We start from the raw sequence: 22,548 nt of genomic DNA, 5'->3' as shown, positions 1-22,548 counted from the left end.
TAAAATCCATTCTCCTATGTTTATGAAGATCATAATAATGAAAAATAAAGACATTATTATTATACTTTATTATGTAAATACACATTCAATGAAACAAAAGAAACACTAAGTTTGCCTCTTTGCTTATCCCAACAGAATTTGTACATGTGCACTCATTAGAAGTTACTGACCATTTTAGTGCAGTTTTTAATGCTAGCTGTATGAAGAAGTACGCCAAATGAACCACACATTATTTAAGAAAATTAAAGAAGGAAACTTTTCAGGTTTAAGCAGGAAGACAAACTGAAGAGAGCACAATCTGATGTAAATGAATAGATGGCTTCAGTGAAAATGAAAGAGAAGAAAACTCCCTCCTGGGGTTCACTATGCCTCTTGAGCTGCTAGTAGTAAAGTTAATTTTTAAATGCTTTGAGGTGATTAAGAACTCAGGCATCACTCTAAATGTAAATAAGTTCTGTTTCAGTTCCTCGCAGTTAACTCTGGATTGCAACACTCACCAACTACTTAGCTTGCTGATGTAATTTAGATTCATAGTCTAGTTCATAGTTAACCCTTTTCACATGAAGTGAAATTCTAACAAACCCATTTTAAATGCATACACTCAGATCCTGACTATTTTGCTCACTAGTGAAAAAAATTATTTATATTAGCATATAATAAAAGGGCATAATAAGGAAGGCATCATAGAATTAATTGGTTGGTTTCGGTTTACTGGCTAAAAGAAACCTCTCTTTCCACCTCACATTGAATACAGCTTAAAAACACATATGGAATAGAAAACAGGACTATGTAGCACTTTAAAGACTAACAAGATGGTTTATTAGGTGATGAGCTTTCGTGGGCCAGACCCACTTCCTCATATCAAATAGTGGAAGAAAATTGTCACAACCATATATACCAAAGGATACAATTTAAAAAAATGAACACAGATGAAAAGGACAAATCAAATTTCAGAATAGAAGGGGGATCTTGTTAGTCTTTAAAGTGCTACATAGTCCTCTTTTTTGTTTCAGCTACACCAGACTAACACGGCTACATTTCTATCACTATTCTATATGGAATAGAAACTTCCAAGTTAGTAAGGTGACTTCTTTAAGTTATAGAATGAAGTATTACAATGAGTCGACTTCATCTATCTTCATGTACATATTCAACATAAAATAGCAAGAATCCTACCATTTCTGTGTCAAATCCAGAATCAGACTGATATTGGGCAAAGAAATCTGAGACATCTATGTTCTCAGAAATGTCCTCATCATAATCTTTCCTATACATATAACCAGAAACAGGAAATTAGATGCTAATGGTCAGAATGTCATCATTTCTTCAGTAAAGTCACACAAAGTTTGCTTTAAGAAAGGCTGGCAACCTGTTCTCCCAAAGAAAAATGTTGAAAATCTCTACAAGCAGGAGACCTAGATGTTCTCTTCTGGTCATCAGCATCCAGTAAGGAGAGAGTGCTGAAAGACAACTTTGGAGAAGGAAAAAAAAAAAAAGATTGATCCCACAAAATAACCAGAAATTTCCTCGCAGTGGGAATAACTTGAATCAGCCACAAGTAAAGGCAGTTTAGTTTAAGTATGCTGTCTGCCAGTCTAACACATCCTACTTTGCACATGCTACGTTAGAAGCAAAGAAAATTTTCTTTTATTGCTGTATGGCCATGGTATTGAAATCCAAAACTGGTATTGAAATCCAAATATGCAATGTATCAGATTCAGTATAAAACTTCCATCACTGGCTCTAAAATCATCTTCTCTCCCACTTCATCCATTCATGTCATCTGAAACCCCAAGTGATCTTTGAGGACAACACAGGAAAACAGAATACGTAGGGTACACTATTTCATTGGTTGTGGAGAAAAGATTGTAAATAACTCAATCACACCTCAAGCGTGTGGTCTGTCAAAGGTGGATATTCTTTAGTTCCATTAACTTCTGAGGGTGACCATTGAAACTCATTAACATTGAAACACCTTAACACAAAATAAATTTTAAAAAATACTGGGTTTGATTACAGATTTTTTCCCCACCTTCTTGATCCCTGCTGTGGCTGTGAATGTATTATCTTCTTAAGCAGTTTGTTTCCTCACAAAGTCTACTGAACTGCTTCAGTTTCCCTGACGACAATTTTAGGAAAGGGAAAGACAAATAATCTCTGAAGCCAGAGATTCTTCTAACCATACAGTGGCTTTCCTCAATGACATTCAGTTAAAAAGCATCACCATCATACACCAATGAGGAAATAAATAAGTGAATTCTGACCTGGTGAATTCTCTGTAACTTGAAGCCTCTGAACCACGGGTCAACAACATCCAGCCATAAGTGGCATGCAAGATGATTTTCAGTGGCACGCGCAATGAATGGGCTTCCCCACTGGCCTCCCTCCCTACACTGCACAACAAGGAGCCCATGCTGGCTATCCAGCATTGCACCCCCAGCAAGATTGGAGTCAGTATCCTGTGGGGATGGGGTGGAGCAAGATGGAGCCCATTCATTGCACGTGCCCTGCAGAAGTGAGACTGAGCTGGGGTCTCAAAAGGAGAGAAGAAAAACCAAAATATACTTGTAACTGGCCATACTCTTTGGCAGGGACAGCTAGCTCCATAGCCACTCACTCAAAAGGCATGCCAGTCACTGGAAGAGGAATCAGAGGAACCTTCAGCACTTGCAAGCCCATAGCAAGTTGACAGGTAGGGCATGTGTTACAGTAATCCCAGAGCTCTTGGTAGATCCCTGGCCAAAAGAAACGTGACAAGACACAAGCAAGAGACTTCTCGTGCCCCAGTTGCTCAGCTAACTGCAGAACTGCCCTCCGGTGCCAACAGGGTACTACCAGCTGAGTCCACTCTTCCTGGGTCCGAAGGTCTTTGGCAAACCAATACAAGCCAATTCAAAGCAGGGCCACTATATTGCCCATTGGGATTCCTTTCTTACCCCACTGTCCTGTACCATTTGTTCAAATGCTTGGACTAGTGTGGGATCTTCCCACTGATCTCAACTGAAGTCTGTGCTGGAGTCCAGAATGGAGGTCCCCAGGGTCCCGGGGAAGGGTATGGAGGGGTGTTGAATCTGAACCGGTGCCTTGGTTTTAGCAGGCTCCAGTTACCTAATCTGGGGTTCCGACATCTTGGTTGTTGTCTTCCTCCGGGTCTCTTTCTAAAGCACTCTGTACCGCAGGCCATCCCAAGCTGACCTCCTGCAGCAATTCTCCAAAGTTGGGCCAAATCACACCCAAGAATGATGAGGTAGGCCAAGGTGAGAGCCACCCAACACCATCTCTACTGTTACTGGAAGTCTCCATGAATGCATTGTATTTTTATCTCATCGATTGGTCTGAGGCCGGGGAGTATCCACTATTGAACCAGGGTTTGTCCACAGCCCATGTCGAGAAAGGCAATCCATTGTTTAGCTCCGACTGTAATGTCTGTTGTTCGTTTAAGGGGTGACCGTGGGTGGACACAGGAGTCCCTGACACAGACTTGCCCAAAGTTACAATCCACATCTGTGCGGCCCCATTTTAAGTACCCATATCATCCACAGAAAAAACAGAGTCCCACTTCTGTCAGACCAGATTGAGTCCTCCCTCCATGGTTGTCGGTCCCTGCCTCGGTTTCCCCTGGGGTTTGTGTCCGATAATGTGGGGTGTGGAGCCTTGGCTGGCTGGCTGCGGTGTTGCACTCAGCCACTTATGCTCATCTCCATGGATGGGCCTTCCCTTTGGGGTCCTGTCTTTGGACCTGCCACAGCAGGGGCCAGTTCAGGAGGGGAAGCCCCATCTCTGAGCCCCGGATCCACTGGAGCTTCTGCCACTAAGAAGTCCTCCATGAGGATTACCGCTGTGCTCAGTGTTGTGGGTCAGTAGTGGAACACCCAGGCTCGGCCAGGTGTTCTTTGTGGAGGATGTGGATAAATTGTTCTAGGGCATTTTCCTCTGCCAAATGGAGCGCTGTTTGGTGTTCTTTGTGGAGCCACCGGTTGGCTAGGTCCCAAACCTCCTGTGCCATGGCACACAGGCAAGCCCTCAGTGGATAGATAGTCATTCGGAGGTCACAGCAGAAGGCATCTGGGGTCAAAATGGCCGTCTTCATGTGCTCATGGTCTCGGGCGGCCTCAAGGGGGAGGCCTCTATAGGCCGTCTAAGCAAGGCCCATCAAGTACAGGGCCAAGATAGCAGCCCACTCCCCCTGGGGCCACCTGGCAACAGTAGCATCTCTCTCAAAAGTCTCTGGAAAGGCCTCCATTTTTGACAGCTGGATTGATTGCCCAGCAGTCAAACATTCTCTGTTGTCCTCTGCTCATGGGATTGCCAATTAGGGAACTAAGGCTGCCAGCTGCTGCTGTTGCTCATGATGCTGCATTGTCAGCTGCTAGAATAACTGCTACTGCTAGGTAGCGAGCTGCTGCGACAATACTAGTTGCTGTTGCTGCTAGGGTTCCCAGGTTTTCTACCGGACGGTCTGGTATTTGTGCTTTCTGTGCAGTAGAAAAATTCAGAAAATACCGGATATGTGCAATGTCCGGTATTTTCTGAAATTCCAGCTGGGTGCTGGATAGAAGCCTGGCGGGGGCGAGGGAGCGACTGGGAAGCAAGGCCGCAATTTGCGTTGGGAGCCCTGTGGTCACGTGCAAAAGCCTGGCGGGGCGGGGGCAGTGGCTGGGACTCCCAGCCACTCCCCCCACCAGGCTTCTGCACACAACCAGAGGCTCCCAGCACCAATCGTGGCCCCGCCTCCCAGCTAGGAGCCTCTGGTTGCATGCAGAAGCTGGGCAGCTTCTACTAGCAACTAGAGGGAGTGCCTGCCGGGAGTTTGGCCTATTGGACTCCGGCTGCAGCCAGTGGCTGCAACACCACCCCCCCCGCCAGCTCTGCTTCCTGCCCCCCTTCCTCCTGCCCCTTTCCCGTCCAACCCCCCCCTCCACCCCCGAGCTCTGCTTCCCGCTCTCCCTTCCTCCCGGCCAGCCCGCCCCCCTCCTGGCTGGTCCCTTCCCCCCTGCCCACGATCAAGTGTGTCCAGTATTTTGGGGGGGGTCTATCTGGTAACCCTAGTTGCTGCTGGTTCTCAACCAGGAATTTGACCAGCTGCTCCATGTTCAGTCAGCCCCAGGGGCCCAACTCTTAATGGCCACTGAATTTCAACACACCCTTAACATCAGAGGGATGGGCACTGCCTATGTTCTCCTTCCTGTCAGCGAGAGGCCACACTTAATTCACTATGAGCCGCTGAAGTTGAGGGCCTCAGGCCTGACTGCAGGCCGAATATCAGTTATAGGGGCCATGCCATTGTTCGGGGCAGGGCAGCAAGCAAACAGTTAAGCAGTTTTAGGTAAGCCTAGTGTCAGTTTATGAGCTCAGGCCCTGGGTCAGGGCAGGGCAACAAACAAACAGTTAGTTTACGGGGTTTAAGGCTCAGGCCTAACTTCAGGCCGAGCCCAGTTTGGAAGGCCAGGCCCAGCGTAAGAGCGGGCCAGCAATCTATAACCAAGCAGTCCATAAACAGTTAAACAGTCCAAAGAGCTCAGAGCCCAGGCCTGTCTGCAGGCTGAGCCAGGGTCGGGTCTCCTTGCTGGCGGAGAGCTGACAAGCACAGGGGTTTCTCTCCCTATAGGGGGAACCTGCCACCCAACAGAAGTGGTGGCAAGGGGGATGCAGGCCCACCCGCTCCACTGCATCCCATCCCAGGGCCCTAGCAGTGGCAGCACAGCAGCCACTGGGTTGGCAGGGATCCCCGCCGCCACATGCCAACTAGGTCTGTGGGTCAGTGGGGGAGCAACCTGCAACACGCTGCCCAGCTGACCTCTATCTCCTCAGCTGCCCCAGGGCAGGCATTCCCTGGGCCACTTCCCCATTCCCCCTAGGACCCTACCTGGCTCTGGTGCTGCTATTCAGGGTCACCTGGGGACAGAGGTTCCGGCAGTGGGTCCATAAGCTTACCTGCTCAGGTAAGGGGCCAGTGGCTGTAGTGGCTTGGGCCAGTTCTCAGCACCCAGCAGTGGCCTGGGTGGCCCAACCTAGTCTTCCCTCTGAGAGCAGCGCGGCAAGGCCTTTCTCCTCGGGGGCTGGGGTAGAGCCTCTGACCTGCTTGGTAGCTGAGCTTCAACTGAACTTGAAGCTCTGCTTTTTATACCTCCGGCCCCACCTTTCTGTTTCCTGTGGGCGGGGCTGGGTGGTTCTGACACTGTTCATCCAGGGGTCTTTGGGGGAGTTTCCTCATCCAGGTCAGTGGGAGGCCATGCTGACTCACTACATGTAGGAAAATTAAATTAAACTGTTGTGCCTACGAAAGCTCATGATACCATCTACATTTTTGTTAGTCTCTAAGGTTCTGCAGAACTATTCATTGTTTTTAAATTAAACTTTGTGATTTTTTTACTTTGAGTTTTTGGATTCATTTGAATTCAAAGGGGATCACAGGAGGCAAATACACATAGAATGAAAATGAAGGAAAGGTGGTCAGACTTCTCCAAATCTAAAGCGCCAGGTGTCACACAGCTGTCAGTTATACCTTTGTCTTTCACAGAAGAAGAACAAAGATATCCAACTGACCAAGACAAAACTGGAAATACTTACAGGGTATAAAACAAGTTTGCCAGCTGAATTTCAACCACTACTCAAGTGTCAAAGAGATGGTAATTTTAAAGCTAATAATAAAGTGATAAAATAAATCCCCCAAAGATATATTTGCTCTTCTCCCAGAATTGCTGTTTAATCATTTTGAGCCTAGCTGTGTGAAAAAGGAGAAATTTCCTGAATTCAGACACCAGAAAGGCCAAGAGAAACATCTGGATATCTCGACTTGGTTCAGCATATGCTAGAATTCTCTTACAGGTCCCAAAGCATCTTAAATTATTAATACGTTTGCTAGCATAAACCAACCTCACCCATCTTGAAATAAAGGCCTCTGCAATTCTTCTATATGCCTGTACCTCCATGGCTTTTGCCCCTTTCCTTTTCCATTTCCTCACTGACAAAATAGTTTCTCCTTAGCGTCTCCAGGTTAAATAAGTCATTATAACTTTATCTCCCTGAACATCTTACATACAAACACACAGCTGGCTCTCTAATGCTTTCCTTCCTCCAGAGAAAGGGTAGTACAATAATATTTGGTTAATGATAATATCTGAGTAATGAGTCAGTCTTCTGCCACATTTTAATTCTAAGTTTTTATGTAGATCAGCAAAGGAAAAAATAAATTTCCCTGTTAGTTTGCAGTTTTTCAAACAAATTATAGCAACTATTACTCACATCTCACTTCCTAAACCTCACACTTGCAATGGGAAAAAGACATAGATGTGAGAGGCTGATCTAGTACTTTATTAAGACCAGGGAGGTTCATGTTACAGCAATTCAGTGGAAGAGTACACTGAAGCAATCCTGCAATCCAAAATTTTCCAATTGTTCAGATTTGCCAAGTAAAGATTCCCTGGCCAGCTGCCTGCTGACAGCCATTGAAAGACAGAAGTTGGGGATATTATACTCTTCACAAGGCACCTTGAAAAAAAAGCATTGTAACTCCACAAGAAGGTTTGTGACATCCATAACTAGCAACTAAAAGAGCACAGCTAAAATCAGTGGGAAGTGTGAATTCAGTCAGGTCTCTCATTTATACAGTTACATAAACATATGATTTATGAAGGCTGTTCTTGGTGCTAGCATCTCCATCAAACTATGGTTTGATTAAGAAATAATGGTCCAATCTCTGATTATGCTACATGCTAGATCTATTGTGCTAGAACTTTTATAAAAGGTACTGTTAATATAATTTTGAAAATTAGGCACAAGATGTCTGTGCAATTGCTGTGGTTGTGGGCATAGATCTATGAGTGCAACTGGCCATTTGCTCTTGTAATTGCAGCATTCACATGCCAAACACAGTAACTGCCTGCACAAACAAGTGGTAAAACTCAGTGTGCACGTTTGTATGCGCAAGTGCGTATTTCTAGATTTGAAAATCAGGCCACCTATATACTATTAAGTATATCATTTGGGAATTCTAAACAGTTATGGTTAGTGTTTATTTGTACTATAGTAGTACCTCAGGGTATGTCTACACTACCCTCCTAGTTCGAACTAGGAGGGTAATGTAGGCATACCGCACTTGCAAATGAAGCCCGGGATTTGAATTTCCCGGGCTTCATTTGCATAAGCGGGGCGCCGCCATTTTTAAAACCCCGCTCGTTGGAATCCCGTGCAGCGCGGCTACACGGGGCACGAACTAGGTAGTTCGAACTAGACTTCCTAGTTCGAACTACCGTTACTCCTCATTCCACGAGGAGTAACGGTAGTTCGAACTAGGAAGCCTAGTTCGAACTACCTAGTTCGTGCCCCGTGTAGCTGCGCTGCACGGGATTCCAACGAGCGGGGTTTTAAAAATGGCGGTGCCCCGCTTATGCAAATGAAGCCCGGGAAATTCAAATCCTGGGCTTCATTTGCAAGTGCGGTATGCCTACATTACCCCGCTAGTTCGAACTAGCGGGGTAGTGTAGACATACCCTCAGAGTCCCAGTGATGGACCTCTTGAGGTCCCTTCCAGTTCTATGATTCTACAAGCTCCTCCCAAGTCTCTCATTTTAGAAGACAGGAGGAATTAAGTGGAGAACCCTGACTAGTTGACAAGGGGAAGGAGCAACTAGAACCCCAGCAACCCACTTCATGGATCCTGGCTAGACATCACAGATGCAATCGAGAAGGACAGCGTATCTAATTTAGTTTAATAGAGGGATAACAGGATGGAATCAGGGAGGAGGATGGTGAGGGGCTGGAAGAATGAGGAGGGACATGAGAGAGGGAAAAAAAAGGTAGGAATAAATGGTCAGTTTTCAAAATGGAGAGGGGCAAATAATGGAATCTTAAGGGATCTGTACTGGGACCAATCCTATTTAATATATTCATAAGTGATCTGGAAAAAGGGTGAAACAGTGAGATAGCAAAATTTGAAAATGATATAAAACTATTCAAGATGGTTACCTCTCTGGCAGACTATGAAGAGCTACAAAAGAATCTCTCAAAACTGAGGGTGTGTCTAGACTACAGGGTTTTGTCAACAAAAGTGGACCTGTGTCTACACTGCCGCTGAGTTTTGTCAAGATAACATCGACAGAACTCAGCAGTTTTGTCGACGGCTGTAAACCTCATTCTACGAGGAATAACACTTTTTGTCGACAGAGTTTTGTCGACAGAAGGCGTTATTGCATTTACACTGTCCTTTGCGTCTACAGTCATGTTGACAAAGTGGCTTGCATTGTCGACAGAACTGGATGTAGTCTAGATGCTCTTTGTCGACAGAAGCCTGTAGTCTGAACGTACCCTGAGTGACTGGGTGACAAAATGGGAGATGAAATTCAATATTGATAATTGCAATGTAATGCACATTGGAAAATATAATCCCAATTATACATCTCAAATGATGAGGTCTAAATTAATTATTACCACTCTAGAAAGAGATCTTGAAGTTATTGTGGGTAGTTCTCAGAAAATACACATTCAGTATACAGAGGCAATGAAAAAAGCAAACATAATGTTGGGAATTATTAAGGGGCCTCTATATTAATCGATGGTACACCCACATCTTTAATACTGCATGTTGATGTGGTCACCTCATCTCAAAAAAGATATATTGGAATTGGAAAGGTTTCAGAAAAGTGCAACAAAAATTATTAAGAGCATTGAATAGCTTCTGTATGAGAAGAGATTAATAAAACTGGGACTATGGTAGAGTTCTATAAAATCATGATTTGGTATGGAGAAAGTAAATAAGGAAGTGTTATTTACTTTTCCATAACACAAGAACTAGGGGTCACCCAACAAAATAAATAGGCAGCACATTTAAAACAAACAAATAGGAAAATGCACAGTCAACCTGTGAAACTCCCTTCTAGAGAATGCTGTCAAGGCCAAGACTATAACAGGGTTAAAAAAAAACCTTGATAAATTCTTAGAGAATGAGTAACAGGGAATGGATCACCTATTCTGTTCATTCCTTCTTGGGCTACAGGTGCAGGAACTAATTTAGGGAGAGGTGCTGTGGCACCCCCTGGCTTGAAGTGGTTTCCATTATATACAGGGCTTACAGTTTGGTTCAAGGGCTCTCATCACCCTCACTTTACACATTGAACCCGTGCCCCTCTTAGGGCACCTGGAATTGGTCACTGTTGGAAGACAGGATACTGGGCTAGATGGACCTGTGGACTGACCCAGTCCGGCTTTTCTTATGTTTTCTTATTTTCAAAAATGTCTGGTTACTGATCATGGCTCTTTCATGCAAGTCACTTACAGCAAATTTCTGCATCATTTTTTCCCCATCTTTAAAATAAGATTAAGAATAATTTCCTCATGGATAGATTCATTTTTAAAAATATTGTACAGCATTTTGAAAAATTAAAGTACTGCACACAGTGAATGCAACGTCTTAACAACTGCTAGATACCAATGTCAAGTCTGCAGTAATGTCCTGGTCTGGTTCCCTCTGGGTCATGTCATATGAAAAGTGCTCAGAGCTCCAATTAGACTTAAATAAGACAAATAAGTACTCAGCACCTCTTAGTTTTTGGTCAGAAGGGATTAATCCTACAAGTCACTGAGTACCCTCATTTTTCACTGGCACTTAGTGAGAGCAGAGAGTGGTAACATCTTTCAGGATCTCTCAGCACTTCTACAGAATCAGACCCTAAGGCAGGTCTGAAAAGGTTTTGGAATTTTTAATTTTCACACTTCTCAAGCTCAGTTTACTTTGTCTAGTTTTCTGTCTTTCAAATCAAGTCCAAGTCTTTCTTTTGGCTCATAGGGATTTAAGGAGAAACACGACCTTCTTTCATTAAAAGCTGCTCCTTATCACAGATCGTCTTGATTTGTGTTATTCTGGTAACAGAGGGATCATGTAACCAGGAGTGTTTATTTTCTATCAAGCAATTAAGCTTTAGAGATACAGCTGTAATGCTATGAGCTTACTTGCAAAACCATATGCTCACTTCCACCTGGATTCAGATGGGGCTGGTCAGTCTGGCACCAGTTGCCAAAGCTGTTTGTATATGAACGTATCTAGGGCTCTGTGAGGGCAAACAGATTATTCAATCCGGACCTGCAGACCTTGTCTGTGTAAACAAACATCTTATCATTTTTAGAAAGAAATACTGATTTTTATATCATGTTCTTCTTTTCCCTGACAAATTTGAAAGATGTAGCACTACAGGCTCTGATTTCAGAGAAAAGCAACCCAAATGAAATTTCTAAAGCAGACTTTTATTTTCTTGTTCTTCTATGTTTTTTCTATGTGCTTAATTTTTTCCATGTCAAATAATTGCTTTCCATTCCATGAAGGATACTCAGCTCTAAATTCCAATGTATGAGATTTGGTGAATTCCCTTTTCTCTGAGTATGTGTAGCAATGTCAGGATAGAACTCAAGTCAGACCATCCAGCGGCCATCACAAACTTGTTTGCTACCCTAAAAAAGCCTAGCTTTTTTAGTCTCCTCCTGATCATCCCACTAGCCCTTTTCTGCACCTATTCCAGTCTGAATTCATCCTTCTTGAAAATGGGTGACCAGAATTGTATACAATATTCCAAGTGTGGTTTTACCAGTGCCTTAAATTATGACATAAATGCATCCCTTTATCTACACTAACCTTCCTTACTGAAAACTGAAGCAACGTATACATTTTTTGATGAAACCTAGATAATCTTCAATGACTACTATGCTCTCACTCCACAGCAGACCTGCTTCCTCTTCTTGTTCACTTTTCATTTACGTAGCCAAAGAATATTTAACTATTTGTTTTAATTTTCTTTACAAACTCCAACTCAGCTTGACTGGCCATTTACACTTTAGCCCTAATTTTACATTAAAGATGTACCTTTATTACCAATCAGCCCATTCTTCCACTCTTTGTAGATTCTCTGTTTACTCACAATAGTCTTTGGAGGTATTGATTCATCCATTTATGTCTGTAAGCTTTTTCTAGAAGAGTTTAACTGTTTAACTGATAAACATCATCTTATCAGTTCTGATTGAGGTTAAACTCCTCTGCCTGCAGACACCGTCTCCCAGCTCCTGGCCCTGGTCCAGAGAGCCACCATGTGTTGTGGACTCTGCAATATAAGTCTTATCAGTATCAGAGCTTGCAGCGCGAAGCGGCAGCTGGATCTCTGAGAGCAAGGCCAACAGCCAGGATTTGGTGCGCATAAGCCGGTTCCCAACATGCACCAGCTGCTGGCCCTGCTTCTGATACTGCCGAGTCTGCAGTTCAGCCAGTTCCCCAGGAATGGGGACAACAGCCGGGAGCTGGTTGCACTGTAAGTGCGGCGGTATCAGCCTTATACTGCAGAGTCCACACTGCGTGTAACTGTTAAGATTTTTTAACGGTTAAATGGTTACTTTTTAAAAACTTTTTTTACAGACCTATTTCCCTCTATGTTTTTCTTCTTGTTTGGAATGCCCACTCCAGATAATTCTTGAACAGTTTGCCATGAAGAAATTCCTAGCCTCCTCCAGATTTAAGTCTTTGACTCTGCAGTCCAGTTAACAGCATTAACTAGTTCCTTCATTTTCCTAAAGTCTCTTTCAAATAAAAAACCTTAAGGACTGACCTGTTTTTATTACCCTTCCATTTAATTTAAAATGAATCAACTCAGTCATTTGATCCAAAATTATTTTCAATGTCCTCACTACTCACTAAAACCAAATTTAGAATTGCATCACCTCTTGTTGGCACAATGACTATGTGGTGAAAACATCTATCATCTGTTACATCCGGAACCCTATCATTAACAATAACATTTGATCTGCAATCCACATGTGGTACAGTAAAGTCTCTCATAAGGACACAATTTCTTTTAGTATTTCTCTCGAACAAAAAAGATATTTCTATCCATATCCAAATCCAACTATAACAGTATGTATATAGCAGATCTCTAATACTTCCCAGTAGAACCTCGTATACTGTCCTTTAGAGACTTTGACACAAATTGATACTGTTTTATCCATGTTTTCACTTATTTCTTTACAGTCTACCACACTGAGGTACAATGCAACTCCACCATCTTTGTCTTTATTTCTCTCTTTCCTGAACAGCACATATCCTTCAAAACCTGCATTCAAGTCCTAACTGCTATTGAACAATGTTTCTGTTAGGTCTATATTCAGTTTCCTGTCTTGCATCAGTAATTTTAGTTCCTCCAGTTTTGTTGATCAGGCTCCTTACATTATTATACCAAAATCTCAGTTGTTTCTCTCTGAACTCACTCAATTTCATAGACAAATTAGGTATACAGGCAGTCCCCGAGTTACGCGGATCCGACTTATGTCAGATCCGCACTTACGAACGGGGCTTTCTCGCCCCAGAACTCGCAGGCAGCAGTCCCGCCACCTCGACCTCCGGGGCGAGAAAAGCTGCTCCGGGTGCCCCTGGTCTGCTGGGGACTGTATCCAGCAGACGAGGGACACCCGGAGCAACGCCGGGGAGGCGGAGGGGTCCCGCGCCTCTGAGGCTTTGCTCTGGCAAAGCCAGGGAGGCGCAGGACTCCGCCGCCTCTGCGGCTTTGCTCCCGGTGTCCCTGGTCTGCTGGAGACGGTCCCCAGCAGACCAGAGGCACCAGGAGCACAGCGGCAACGGCGGCAGAGTCCTGCGCCTCCCCGGCTTTGCCAGAGCAAAGCCTCAGAGGCGCGGGACCCCTCCGCCTCCCCGGCTTTGCTCCGGGTGTCCCTGGTCTGCTGGAGATGGTCCCCAGCAGACCAGAGGCACTGGGAGCAAAGCAGCAGCGGCGGCGGAGGAAAGCCTCAGAGGCACGGCACCCCGCCGCCGCTGCCGCTTTGCTCCCAGTGCCTCTGGTCTGCTGGGGACCATCTCCAGCAGACCAGGGACACCTGGAGCAAAGCCGGGAGGCGGAGGGGTCCCGCGCCTCTGAGGCTTTGCCAGAACAAAGCCTCAGAGGTGCGGCACCCCCCCCCCCCACAGCTGCGGCTTTGCTCCCCGTGTCCCTGGTCTGCTGGGGGGGGGGCGCAGCTAGTGGCCCCCTACCCAGCAGACCAGGGAGACATGGAGCAAAGCCCCGGGCCTGTGGTAGAGCAGGTGGGGCGCTGCCGGTTGGTACCGCTCCTTGGCGCTACTGGACCAACCCAGCAGCACCCCAGCTGCTCTGCCCCAGGCGTCCCCAAGTCAGCCGCTGCTGAAACTGACCAGTGGCTGACTACAGGAAGCCCCTGCCCCGGGTTCTTAAGTTGAATCTGTATGTAAGTCAGAACTGGCGTCCAGATTCAGCCGCTGTTGAAACTGATCAGTTTCAGCAGCGGCTGAATCTGGACCCCAGTTCCGACTTACATACAGATTCAACTTAAGAACAAACCTACAGTCCCTATCTTGTACGTAACTCGGGGACTGCCTGTAATTGTTTTATTATCTATATGCCTAACTTTTGCTGTTCCCTTATCTTTTACTATATCCTCATTTACCTGATTTTGCTCTTCCTGTGAATTAAAATTAGGCATGGAGATTACATAGACCTCTCCTAGCATTCCCCTTGTCTTTCTTAGTTTAACACTCTTCTTATCTAACCTGACAACCTGGGTCCAACAAGGATCAATCCTTCAACAGTCTTTGGCAGTGAGGACTGCCAGACACTGGAATGAAATATTAGCAACACATTCCAATTGGAATCCCAAATCTAAACACCCCTTGACATTGGAAGTTTCAAAATCTGAACTTGGTCCTGAATCCAAATGCTGTAATTAGGCCATTTCCTTGCAATGGGCCAAACAATATCCCAGTTCTGAACACCAGTAACATTTGGGTTTGGAAACTCCATTTTAAATGTGAATCAAGTTTTTGTGGCTCAGGCCTGCATCGTCTATTCATTTTTCTTACAGGGTTGCAGAAGTATGCATCTCCTGAATGCACTAGCTGGTAACAGAAGACTTTAGACAGAGGAAGCCTGTCTTGGATTCTGCTAGGTAAATACTGTCTCATGGGACAAAGAGAGAGTTACTTAAAGGAAACTATGGCTAACACACTGTTTACAATGCAGTCTACTAATTGCAAGAATGTAGCATACCAGTGTGACTGCTAGTGAGTGAGGCAAATTCTTCCAGTAAAAACATAATGCCAATTAACATTTATCCTAAGCTGACAAAGCTTGGTCTTACATGTGGTTGGCTTTCCTCTGTGAGGCTGCAAGTATTGGAGATTGTTCAAGATGAACGAGTTGTCTGACACATAGTTATTTAGTCAATACAACCAGCCTGCTTTTTATATATTCGTCCAAGAACTGCTCATTACAAAAAAAAATGAATTATACTACAAAATATATTTTGAAAAACCCCTTGAGAAGAGAGGGTTGTTTTTTTGTTTTATCTCCCAAGAAAAGACTTAATAGAATAAATATCAGTATTTCCTCCTACACACTGGTTGTTCTCAGCTACATCCAATCTTTCACACCTGTTCAGATTCATTAACCCTTAATGTCTGACAGCATTTTCACAAACTCTCATGAAGGCAGACATTAATTAACTCAATTAACAGTGCAGAGCACGCAGCTGAAAATATAAAACAGGGTACAATCTAAGGCTACGTCTAGACTGCAAGCCTCTTTCGAAAGAGGCTTTTTCGAAAGTATCTTTCGAAAAAGCCTCTTTCGAAAAAGCGCGTCTAGACTACAATACAAGGATCAGAAAATCGATCCGCTTTTTTGAAAAAGAGCGTCCTGACTGCTGGACACTCTTTCGAAATTAAAAGCCACCCGGAACCGCTTCTGCCAGGGCATGGGGGCAGCATTTCCTTCCGGGTGCTGCTGTCTGCCCTTTGCAGAGACACGTGGTTAAAGGGACGCTCCTGAACACCCATTGCTCTGCTCCTGCAGCTGCCTTTGCTGTCCCTCTAGAAGGTAAGCAAGGCATTGCAGTGCTGGTTTGGCGTGCCCAGCATTCTGGGACACCCCAACAGGTTCTTTGTTCGGAGGTTTTTCTGTTTTAGACCCGTTTTTTCGGCATGGAGCCAGAGCTGCCCCTGGGCAGGCGATGGCCCCTCGCCATCATATTGCAAGTGTTGCTGCATCTGCATGACACAGTCATGAGGCTACTTCCCCATCTGGACCCAGACCAGAGGTACGAAGGGATCATCCGTCATGCAGCCCCACTGCCCTTGCCTCCAAACTTCTTTGTGGACAGGCGTTTTTGGAGGCTTGACACCAGCTCTGACTAGTGGGACCGGCTCGTTATGCAGCTCTGGGATGACCAAGAGTGGCTACGCAACTTCCGGATGCGAAAGACCACTTTCCAGGAGCTGTGTACCTGGCTAGCCCCTGCTCTGCAATGGCAAGACACCCCTCCTAAGAGATAAGGCACCCCTTCTAACATTTTGTTGTCTGTCTCTTTCTGCAGGTGGTGAGGGCCATCAATTCAGAGCTGCTGAACAAGCTCGTCTGTCTAGCAGATCTGGACAGTGTCATGGCCGGCTTTGCTGTCCTTGGCTTCCCGAATTGTGGAGGAGCGCTCGATGGGACACACATTCCAATCCGTGCACTGCCCCATCGAGCAGCCCAATTCATTAACAGAAAGAGCTACTTTTCTATGGTCCTCCAGGCCCTGGTCTACCATCGTGGCCAGTTTTCTGACATTTGTGTTGGGTGGTCAGGGCGGGCACATGATGCCCGCATCTTCATGAACTCATACCTCTACCGGAGGCTTCGGGCAGGAACATTTTTCCCACATCACGACTTTGTGGTTGGGGATGTGCACATGCCGGAGTGCATAATGGCTGATGCCGCCTACCCCCTGATGCCGTGGCTGATGAAGCCCTACACCGGCCACCTGGATGCGAGCAAGGAGCAGTTTAATGCTCATCTTAACTGGGCTCGCAACCAGGTGGAATGTGCGTTCGGACGTTTAAAAGGGAGATTCCGGTGCTTGCTCACACGCCTAGACATGGGGGAGAGCAACATCCCTGAGGTGGTGGCCGCGTGTTGCGTTCTCCATAACCTGGTGGAGAGGAAAGGGGAGGCCTTCCTACCAGGGTGGGGTACAGGTGCTGATGGTCAGGAGAGGCACTTTGCCCAGCCCCGGACAGCTGCTATCTGCCAGGCTCACCGGTCTGCTGTTTGCATACGGGAGGCCCTACGGGAGCAATTCTCAATTGGAGGCCACTGACTCTAATGAGGGGCTTCTGCCTTGGGACTGGGCACTGGCCCAATAGAAGCTTCCCTCCACAAGCCATCTCCTGACTCTGTTTGGAGAAATAATAAACACCAGAGTTTGTCTCAAAAGAATAAGTTCTGTTTTATTTTTTAAAATATCACTCACTGGAAAATAGTATAACTGTTGCAAACATAAAAAAGCTTTTGTTCATTTTTGATGTAGAAAATATACTTTCATGCCAAACTATGTACAATAAACATTTTATTTAACACATTCCTTGTCATTTAACTGGGGTGATGGGGGTGCTTGAAACCTGGAGGGGGGAAGGGGACTTGAAACCTGGAGGGGAGAAGGGGACTTGAAACCTGGAGGGGGGAAGGGGATCAGGTTGCATGGTGCTTGCCTGATCTCAGTCTCCTGCTTGGGCCTCGTGTTCGGGGTCCACCATGGCCACGGGATCGGGTGGTGCGCCTGTCGGTTGGCTGGATAACAGCGGGTAGGTGCTCTTGGGACTGGGAGGCCTGGGGGAGAGGAGGGCCAGGGGGAGAGAGGGGCTGGGGAACTGGGGGGGGCTGGGGGAGAGGGAGGTCCATGGGGGGAAAGGGATGCTGCTGTGGAAGGGGGGTTTGGTGGGGCGGGGTCATGGGGTGCTGGAGGAGCAGGATTAGGCACAGGAGCAGGCAAGCCACAGACCTCCCTGAGACTGGCACACAGGGACGTGCGCTGCTGGACCAGCTCCTCCATCAGCCGGTCATGCCACCGATCCTCTGCCTCCGCCCTCTCTCGCAGAATGGTGTTGAGCTCCTGCACGGCCTCCACATGCTGCCTCAGGATGTCCGCATACACACGCCTGTGTCTGTGGCTCCCATGTCCCCGAGATGGAGGTGGGGCTGGGGTGCTGTGGCCCTCTTGCACGGCTGGTCCGGCTGTGGAGGAAAAGAGGAAGATACAATCAGTCATAAAAACTGGACTATGTAGCACTTAAAATACTAACAGGATGGTTTATTAGGGGATGAGCTTTCGTGGCCCAGACCCACTTCCTCAGATCAGAGTAACACGGCTACATTTCTATCACAATCAGTCATGTGTGCAACAGCTGTCCAAAAGGGCATGCCCTCTCCTTGAGACAGGGGAATCAGACATCCATGTGTGACCTGGGCATCAGCCTGAGCATTACAGGTTTCCCTTGTGCATCACCCACTGTGCACCCACCTACCCCCCTCCTCCCCCGGGTGTTACACAACCTCACTGCACTCACCTGCTGCTTCATCTCCAGCGTCAGATGACACCTGGGAGGCCTCTGGGGTCTGTGTGACTGGCTCCAGGGTGAGGGTCGCCGTCTCCTCACTGTCCTCCTCTGGCACCATGTCCCCGTCTCCAGACTGCTCTGGGTCCTGCTCTGGCGCGTCCACCACAGGGTCTGCCAAGCCTGACTGCAGGAGACACCGTGGTGTGCGTGCTTCACCACCACCCAGGATGTGGTCCAGCTCAGTATAATAGGGGCAGGAGTGGGGGGCTGCCCCAGAACGGGAGCTATCCTCCCTGACCTTCACATATCCTTGGCGCAGCTCCTCAACTTTGGAGCGCACCTGGTCCTGGGTGCAGGAGTAGTGTCCTTTCTGGGCCACGGCCTCTGCCATGCAGCCATAAATGTCTGCATTTCGTCGCCTGCTTTTTAGGGCTTGTAAGGCCTCCTCCTCTCCCCAGAGCTCGAGAAGGGTCTTGAGCTCTGGCCCAGACCATGACAGTGCCCGGCGTTTGGAGCCCCTGGTTGGGTCCCCAGAAGGGTCTCTAGAAGGTCCAGGAGGGTCTTGGGGCTGGGACATGCTGCACTTAACCAGCCGTGTGCTCTGGCTGCTTTGCTGCCACAGGTGGCTGTGCGGGTGCCTGTCCCTTTAAGAAATGGCTGCAGACAGGAACCAGAGACATGCAAGGCATGCCCCAGATTGTCCACCAGGGCTTCTTCCTGGAGGCCATTATTTTAAAAAAAAATGGCCTCCCCGCGTCCCCACACACTTATTTTCGACGGATCTCCGTCAAAAAAGGCGTTCTTCCTCGTGCAATGAGGTTTACCGCTGTCGAAAGAAAAGCCGCATTCTTTTGATTTAATTTCGAAAGAACGCGGCTGTAGTCTAGACGCAGGTGAAGTTTTTTCGAAAAAAAGGCTACTTTTTCGAAAAAAAACCCTGAGTCTGGACACAGCCTAATAGAAATGTATGGGTGCCAAATTATCACTTTTCAGGAACAGAAACACAACTGGCCAAGGAGACCCCTTTCCCCAGGTTAACCACCAATTCCTGTTTATCAATGTTCTTTTACTGACCTCAGACACAGCTCATGGAGGAAGAACAGCTGGTTGAAGTGAATCCGAGCAAGACAACGGTTACGTTGCTAGACAGCAGAAGGTACTCTCAAGAGTTTGCAGCCACGGATAGTCTCCTTCAGTTGGCCAGTTCAATCCCTCACTTAGGAATGCTGCTAGTTTCATCATTGGTGTTAAGTTCTCACATAGCAGCATGTGCACATAACGCTTTCTGCCACCTCCATGTGGCTAAGATACTGTCCCATCCTGGCAAATGACCACTTGGCCTCAGTTAGTTACTTCTTTATCACCTCTTGGCTGGACTACAGTGAAGCAATATACCTGACCATGAGGCTTTAAGCGTTTAGGAACTTCTGGTACAGAATTCCACAGAGTGTCTCCTCAGCAACAATTAGGATTGCCAGGTGTCTGGTTTTGAACTGGACAGTCCAGTATTTGAGCTGTTCGGGAAATAAACTGAGAAAATATAAATGAGAAAATATAAATGTCCATTATTTTCTAAATAAGATGTAATGTAGATTGGGATGTAATGTCAAGTGTGTCCAGTATTTTTGCTGAAACCATCTGGCAACCCTATCAACTATGGCTACCACAAACACGTCAAACCTATTTTCTGCTACCTATGCTGGCTTCCCCCAGACTATGCAATCAAGTTCACTGTTTTAGTCCTTATCTTCCAGGCACAGGCAGCAAGTTATATAGGCCTGTGAAGCCCAGGCACCAGAAATATTCCTGCCCTGGGGGCCCTGCTCCACCAAATTATGGTCCGAGTCTCTCTCTCCTTGCCCTCCCCTCTCCCCACACACACCCTCCCATGCTTCCCCCAACTCCTTCTGCTGGATGATTTTAAATGGACACCGGCAGCACAAGTTCCTGTGGCCCCACAAGAGGGGGGGGAGTGAGGGGATTGTGTCTCTGCACACTGCCCCTCTTCAAGTGCCCCTACTGCCAATGGACGCTGTGGGAGCAGTATCTGTATGCCTTCCAGAAGCAACGCATGAACTCCCTAGCCTTGGTGCCCCAAAGTAAGCACTGCACCCACACCTACTTAACCCCATACTCCATCATGCTCCCATTCCCTCCCAGAGTCTGCACCCCCTTCTTCCATCTCCCTCCTGTCTTCAAACTCCTTCTGCACTTTCTCCAGCCCCCAACTCCCCCTCCCAGAGCCTGCACCCCCAGACACCCTCCCACACCCATGTTCCCTCAAAGAGAAGGCACCATTCATCCTTTCCTGCACCGCAACCTCGTGCCCCAGCCCAGAGCTGGCACCCAGCAGCCAAACTCCATCTCAGAGTCTACACGAAAATTCCCTCCCAGAGCCTGCACCCCAGTCCCGCTCCGACATTCCCTCCCAGAGTCTCACCCCTCACCAGTCCTGCACCCAAACTCCCTCCCAGAACCTGCACCCTGCAACCCCTTCCTGCGCACCAATCCCCTGCCTTAGCCAAGAGCCTGCACCCTGCACCCAAGCTCCCTCCCACATCCCATACCCTTCATCCATCCAAATTCCTTCCGAGAGCCTTAGGCAGGTGGATGGAGGGGATTTGGGGCATGGGAGTTCTGTGTGTTCTGGGTACCATCAACATTTCTGCAAGCCAGCCACCTCTGCTTGGAGGTACGCCATAACCAGGCCTACGTTATCTAAAGATCATCAGGATGAAGATTGTGGTCCACCACCTTGGTCCTCTGGCACAATGAAACTTTCTATAATAAGGGTAAAGCTCATCTGTACAGGAGACAGAGTTTTTTCAGGGCCCATCTGAGACTGAAAACCTCACCACATTCTGCTATAGGTGCAAGACACATTTCGTTGACCTTGCCTTCTCTAACAAATATATAGCAACGTGTATATATTTTCATTACACTCCAAAATATAAGCTCAGCTGTACACACTTCTCTGCCTGCTGCAAGGATGAGAGAATGAATGAACCAAATGTGACAACTGCCTAATGCTCTGCTGAAAGGCATTCAGAAATTATAGAATCATAGAGCACTAGAACTGGAAGGGACCTCAAGAGATCATCGAGTCCAGTCCCCTGCCCTCATGACAGGACTAAGCACTGTCTAGATCATCCATAATAAACGTCAATCCAACCTATTCTTAAATATCTCCAGAGATGGAGATTCCACAACCTCCCTAAGTAATTTATTCCAATGTTTAATCACCCAGAAAGTTACAATGTCCAGCAAAAACCTCCCTTGCTGCATTTTAAGTCCAATGCTTCTTGTCCTATCATCTTGTCCTCCCTCCTTCTTACACCCTGTTAGATACTTGAAAACTGCTATCATGTCCTCTCTTTTCCAAACTAAACAAGCCCAATTCTTTCAGGCTTCTTTCATAGCTCATGTTTTCTTTAATTATTTTTGTTGTTCCTCTCTGGATCTTCTCCAATTTCTCCACATCTTTCTTGAAATGTGGTTCCCTGAACTGGTCACAATACTCCGAGGCCTAATCAGCGCAGAGTAGAGTGGAAAAATGATTTCTCGTGTTTTGCTCACCAAACTCCTGTTAATGCATCCCAGAATCCTGTTTGCTTTTTTTTTTTTCTTTTTTTTTTTTCAACTGTATCACACTGCTGACTCCTATTTAGCTTGTGGTCCACTATGACCCCTAGATTCCTTCCTAGACAGTCACTTCCCATTCTGTATGTATGAACGGATTGTTCTTTCCTAAGTGAAGTACTTTGCATTTGTCCTTATTAAACTTCATCCTATTTACCTCAGACCATTTCTCTAATTTGTCCAGATCTTTTTGAATTATGACCCAATCCTCCAAAGCACTTGCAACCCCTCCCACCTTAGTATCATCTGAAGACTTAATAAGAACACTCTCTATGCCATCATCTAAATCATTAATGAAGATACTGAACATAGCCGGATCCAAAACAGACCGTTGCGGAACCTCACTAGTTATGTCTTTGACTTGTTATGCCATGATTCTGAATCGTTAATAATTACTCTTGGAGAATGGCTATCCAGCCAGTTATGCACCAGCCTTACAGTAGCCCCATCTAGGTTGTTTTTCCCTAGTTTATTGATTAGAAGGTCATGCAAGACCGTATCAAATGCTTTACTAAATTCTTGGTATACCATGTCCACTG

General features: G+C 46.5%; 1 protein-coding gene and 1 long non-coding RNA gene across 4 annotated transcripts in view; both read right to left on the bottom strand.

Moving 5' to 3' along the window:
- LOC102450663 (uncharacterized) overlaps window positions 1–22,548 on the bottom strand; it is a 190,074-nt gene that overhangs the window by 62,312 nt on the left and 105,214 nt on the right. For all 3 annotated transcript variants that reach the window (XR_012902104.1, XR_012902106.1, XR_012902105.1), the window contains one exon: window positions 19,445–19,900. This is a non-coding gene — a long non-coding RNA (uncharacterized LOC102450663). The remainder of the gene's footprint in view (window positions 1–19,444; window positions 19,901–22,548) is intronic.
- Window positions 15,631–19,427, bottom strand: LOC142827381 (uncharacterized). Its single transcript, XM_075922707.1, has 2 exons — window positions 18,380–19,427; window positions 15,631–18,047 (listed from the first exon to the last, which is right to left on the bottom strand). The coding sequence occupies exons 1-2, from the start codon at window positions 18,945–18,947 to the stop codon at window positions 17,383–17,385; spliced, it is 1,233 nt and encodes a 410-aa protein (XP_075778822.1). The 5' UTR covers window positions 18,948–19,427; the 3' UTR covers window positions 15,631–17,382.

Source organism: Pelodiscus sinensis, chromosome 2, assembly GCF_049634645.1.
Source record: "Pelodiscus sinensis isolate JC-2024 chromosome 2, ASM4963464v1, whole genome shotgun sequence".
Classification (NCBI taxonomy): domain Eukaryota; kingdom Metazoa; phylum Chordata; order Testudines; family Trionychidae; genus Pelodiscus; species Pelodiscus sinensis.
This window is presented reverse-complemented; position numbering and strand designations above follow the sequence as displayed.